The sequence below is a fragment of the Silurus meridionalis genome, chromosome 1 (assembly GCF_014805685.1).
Source record: "Silurus meridionalis isolate SWU-2019-XX chromosome 1, ASM1480568v1, whole genome shotgun sequence".
In the NCBI taxonomy this organism is placed as follows: Eukaryota; Metazoa; Chordata; class Actinopteri; order Siluriformes; family Siluridae; genus Silurus; species Silurus meridionalis.
Window position 1 is genome coordinate 10,129,049 of NC_060884.1, and position 6,000 is coordinate 10,135,048.

General features: G+C 36.2%; 1 protein-coding gene across 1 annotated transcript in view; it reads right to left on the reverse strand.

The window, feature by feature from the left end:
- The window catches only part of mmp24 (matrix metallopeptidase 24), a 38,561-nt gene extending 33,378 nt beyond the window's left edge, over positions 1–5,183 (reverse strand). The window contains exon 1 of the mRNA XM_046856682.1: positions 4,896–5,183. Coding sequence (XP_046712638.1) covers positions 4,896–5,021 — 126 coding nt within the window. The 5' untranslated portion in view covers positions 5,022–5,183. The remainder of the gene's footprint in view (positions 1–4,895) is intronic.
- Between the last annotated feature and the right edge of the window lie 817 nt (positions 5,184–6,000).

A 6,000-nucleotide genomic window follows, 5' to 3' on the forward strand; every position in this document is an offset into this window, starting at 1 on the left:
GTACATTGCTCTGGTTCAGGACACCTGCTGTTAATTCCATAAATGTAAATATGCTTCTGTTTTGGTGGCACATGAGGGACCTACAAAATGTTAGGCAGGTGGATTTTAGCATTATTTGCCTGGATATTTATTTTTTTATTTTTTAAACTTTTTCTTACCTTGCTCAACAAACTAGTAAGCTAGCTTTACAGAGTAATGTATATTTTCTTTCTCAAACAACAAACTGTAAAGTCAGTGTTTAGATTTTACAAATACTAATTTCAATTGTAAAATATATTTTTTTGCTAAATCGACCAGCCTTAGTATAATGTATATATGGTTATGGTAATAGTATATAAATATATATGGTTGGGGTTCAAGCCACGTTATAACCAAGCTGCCACTCTTGGGCCCTTGAGCAAGGCCCTTAACCCTCTGTGCTCCAGGGGCGCTGTATCATGGCCGACCCTGTGCTCTGACCCCAGTTTCAGAGCAAACTGGGAAATGCGAAAAACACATTTCACTGTGCTCTAATGTATATGTGATTTTATTGATGTTATTTAACTTTTGTTATGTGAATGACAGCACTATACACATAGCAATAGTCTAGAGCCTTATATGTTTGAAGTTTGGTGCCTCCTCCCTAGGATGCTCCATACTCCAGTAAGAACAGTAATGGAAACTTGGTTTACATTTGCCCTTTCTGTTCACAAGTAAGGCCATTGCATTCAAATGCAGATAAGCATAGAGACAGAGTAAGTAATGGATATGGTACTGTACAGAATGTCCAGTAGGTTGCCAGATCAGTAATGGGAAACTGTGCCTTGTTTTAGTAGTTGGTAAGAATAATCAGGAAAACCATACTCAATAATGGCAAAAGAGTGTGCCTGGGTAAATTTCACTGTCTACTACACTGTTTTCCTCTCCATGAGGAAAACCTTAGTGAATCTTAAGATGGAAGCATTATATAAGATATAAAATCTGCTTAAGTCTTATTTTGCCCTAGTTGTTTATGTTCCCATCAACGGACTTTGGAGCAGTGGAAGAGGGTTGCCATGTCAGATGAACCACATTTTCTTTGACTTCATGTGGACAGCCAAGGGCATGGGTGTCTCTTACCTTGGGGGAGCTGCACTATGATGCACTATGAGAACCTGGCAAGCAGGCAAATGCAGTACGATGTTCGCTGTTTTGCTGGGAAACTATGGGTCATGTGGAAGTTATTTTTACATATACAAGCTATCTAAACAGTTTTGCATCCCAAGCAAAACTATTCAATGACATTCCATAAAAGCAGTGGCTTCTTTCACCAAAATAATGTACCTGTCACATAATTGTTCAGAAATATCTTGTGAAACATGACAAAGAGTTCAAGGTGTTGAATTGACTTCCCTATTACCCAGATCTCAATCCAATAAAGCTTATGTGGGATGTGTGGACTTGCAAACCTGATCAATGAAGGCCCCACCCCACAACTTAAAGGATCCGCTCCTAACATCTTGGTAGCAAATACTACACCACACCACAGTATCTATTCCATATTATGGCCCATCAGGTGGCACAAGGGGGATGTACTTAATATGTGGCAGGTGGTTTCAATGTTATGGCTGACCAGTGCACAATATATTACATACTTGAGTATGCAGTACTTAATTTTTGTGTTGCAATAAAAGTAAAACTTGGGAGATTTTCCCATTTGCTTTCACAGTCTGATGGAGCACTGCATGGCTATTTAGCAATTCTTTTTTTTTTGTATCTCCAGTACCCTTTAATGGCTTATACAGCATTGAGTCTTAAACCTTTTGCAGGCCAGAAATCTGTTTACTGTAAAAACAAACAAACAAACAAAAAATTCCATGAATATACTTTAACTATAATCCAACTATAGCCAAATATATTGGATATATGTTACTTTGTGGTTTTGTTATATTATTTACATTTTTAAGGACATTTGATGACAAAATATAAATATGCAGTGCAAAAATGTGCAGAATGGTATTCATAAAATGCCTTTTTATGCCTCTTTCTAAAAATGTCCTGCTTCAAACAGCACTCACAAAACCTTCTATTCAAGCAGCATCACAGACTACAAACCATGTCAGACACTTCACTTAAACTCATTTAAGTAGCAGTCAATTATCGCTCAGGATAAGCATGTCTGCCAAATGCCATAAATATAAATGTAAATGATATCCCACGCCTCTTGTTCCAGCAGCCCTTAAATGGTGCACATCTTCATTTAACTTGATCTCAAATCGGCCTAAAACCTGATCCGCATCTGTGAGTGTGAAGAAAGGAAAATGGCCTTTAGCACCACCCCTGGCCATTATGAATACTGTGACTGCTGTATGGGCACCATAATGCCCTCGAATAATGCCTGTCCTCCAGGCCCTAATCAATGTTATTTTGTGTAACATGCTGGGAAAATTGGTCACCGCCTGTAAAGATGATTTTGCTATACATCCCCTTCCATTGAAAGCCAGCAGCATGTAAAGCAGCTTTTGGAAACCCCCTGCAGTTATAAGCATACTAGAAATCCAAGGTGTATATAAATACTTACGTTATCAATAAGAAGAGAGTAAGCACTAACAAAAGAGTGGTACAAGCAACTCACCCCAAAAAAGGCCCATGTAATCTCTTGCTGGTCAATCTGCTGGCAATGTGTCTCAAGTCTAAGGAGGTCCTCATGCCAGCCCCATTTTGAAAAGCTCACAAAGCCCCCATCTCACAAGCACAACTCCATTTCCAAGCAGCATCACTTGATTCAGCCACACACCCATTTTCAGTGGACTTCTGATAGCAGACACTTTTATCCAATCATGAACAATTCAGATGTTCAAACACACCTTGCAAAGTCTCAATCTTACCTTGTTTTGGTGAAAAAGTATTTTGTTCTTGTATGTTTTGCATAAAACTCTGTTCATTTAATAATTTGTTTTTCATGCTTGGCCTTGTTAAGTGTTTGCTGGCACACCTGTCTTGTGGATTTTCTGCTTCAGTTTTTAATAAACCTGCACTTGCTTCCAGCCCAAGATACACATTCTAATCACAGAAATCAGCACACCTAACACAAAACCAATCAACAACTTCCCCATCTGCTTATCAGAGGAGCAGATAATAGCTTCATGATTCTTCAGCTGTATCAACTACGGAGCTTATTTTAATCACAGCTTATCTCATATAACATCAAGGTGTCTAGTAGTAGAATCACAAGTAAGATTTATCTGTGAAAATGGGGAATTTACAAGGTCTTTATAATATATATATATATATATATATATATATATATATATATATATATATATATATATATATATATATATATATATATAAAAAGACCTTGTAAATTGTTATATGAGATAAGCTGTGATTAAAATAAGCTCCGTAGTTGATATATATATATATATATATATATATATATATATATATATATATATATATATATATATATATATATATATATATAAAAAACATCAAATCCTGTGGTTTATGTGCTTTTTTTTTATATCATTTGTATATCATTTTGTAGGTTATAGTAACATGCATTTTCTCGAATCCAATGATGTGGTAGAGTGATACAAAACCTATAAATGCATGACAAGTGTAAAAAAACATAAACCATTCCACCAAAACCAAATCATATCATGGAGGGTGTCATGACTTTTTATTTAGGGTGATTAATGTAAATAGTAGCTATTTTGTATTACACACCTGATTTTTTTTTTACTAAATATCTTATTAGATTAAACCAAAACCTACTGATTGTGTAGACCATGCAGAAAGACAAGGCAGATTTAAATGATGCAAAAGTATAATTAGCCATATTTCACTTTTTTTTTAAATATACATTTAATTTAATGAAGAATGCAATCATTTGCATTATTTTCTCCTAAAGGTTAATATAAACAGGTGAAGATTCTAGGACAAATAAAAGAAAATTGTAAATATAACACATTAATGAACAAAATAAAGGCTGATATGTTGTCCCATATTCAAATAACAATAACAACAACAAAAACAACAGCAGCAGCAACACCAAGCTATTGCTTACTCAGTCTGAAATGCCACACCAAAATGCATCTGCTCAAATAAGCAAACATTGCTTTGTTTTATACAAATACAGACAATTAAAACTATAAATTGCTTTCAAAACATATGTCCAAAACAAAACAGGCAAAGGATTATTCAGACCCATTATTTGGTACAGTTGTATAGGGGTTGGATTGTATCTGGAGCTCCATGGCAGCCACAGCATCGCCATAAATTATGAAGGATGCTATATCTGGAAGCCTTAAGGACAAAAGAATATGGGCTGGCTTTTGTTTTACATAAAGAACAGAATGGTCGCATGTCTTTCTTGGATTTACTACAGAAAATATTCAAAATACAAATGATAAACAGATCATGGCCTAAACGTGAACATTTGATTCAGTGTATGAAAATCCAGCACCGCTTGGATACAATGAAAATATTTTCATTGGAATATGGAAGTGAAATATGGCGAGAAATATGGAAAAATAGAAATATCGTGTAAGGATGATTGAGTGTGCAATGAGATTGTACATAAAGTCGACTGTCAGTACTGTAGACTGTAAATGCAGTCGTTGGCAGTGGGGCATCCTGCTGCTGTTTAGATATAATGCTGATTATAATAAACGTTAAATGTTTAGGTCAGGAAATACACAAGCCAAGTTTTGTATTCAAATCACAGTTGTGTATTTGTTTTTTTTTTTTGTTTATTGTTTTTTTAAACACAAAATATGCGCATCTATATTCGTCTACATTTCAGACTCATATCGGTAAAAGGGTTAATTTTTTTTTTTTCTTTCTTGATGATAAATTGTATCCGGGATGCGCCCAAAAGGAAGCGATCGACATGGACAACGCGATGTGTTCGAGTTCATTGTGTCCCCTACCTCCACCACGAAGCTCCTCTCCTCTCCACACACCGACACGACCCAAACCACGACGTGAAAGTAGCAGGTTTTCCAACATAAACCCGGGAGCCCTGTCCTTTTCCTCTTCGCTCCCACCCCCGCCATGACTGTCCCTCAAACAAATATCCTCCAGTAGTCGAGCTCCACTTCTCTTTATTATTGTTTTCTAGTAAGCTGTCTGAAATAAATAACCAGCTTTTGTGTCCTGTTTATTTCCAAGCACCAACCCGACCGTCAAACTCGGCCAAATCATTGCGCAGGCGCGGAGACGTACAAAGGGCGCGCGCGTGTAGAGAGGAGCGCGTGTGCCCGCGCTGTCAAAACAGCCAAGACTGTAAATTGGTTTAAATTGGTATCATTTAAACGATTGTTTTGCACAGAAGTTCAATGAACATCATGCATTACACATTTGTTTTTGTTCATCAGGCATTAAAGGGTTTATAGGGGATCGTATTTCTGCTTTGCATGATATTTCTTGGCCAAATACTTGGCCATTTCAAAATTGTAGTAGTCTTTATTTATACAGTGATTTAGGGGGATTTTCACTTGTTCTTGTTTGCTTTGTATGGCTACTGTCTCTTAAAAGGAAAATCTGTCTTGTATAATTACATGCAATATTTCCTGGAGCTACAAGTCAATTTTTAAATAACTTCTAATTTAAGTAATACTTTGTAGATCTATTACCAGCTACAGCCAGATAAAGTTTATTTCACACCTGGTTGCCAGTACAGAAATGGTGCATATCTTTAGGCAGTGGGTCTGGTAAGTTTTGCTTTTATAGAGGTGCCCAAACTTTTTCCTAAGAAGGACCAAACATGAAACTTTTTGAGGCCGTCCACCAAAAGGTTTCATGGGTGTTCTCATTGTCATACTTTAAGAAAACTTATGTATGATTTGTTTTACAATAACAACAAATAGTGTATTTATTCAAAACAGCAACCAACTGTTTGCAAACTAGACATAGTGCCATTGAAGTAAAATGTCTTTGTCTGTGTGCCACTGTCTCAATTCCTCAATAAATAGCTGTTTGTTGAGCATCACAAAGAATGTTGTATACCTGCACCTTGAAGTATGCATATACATT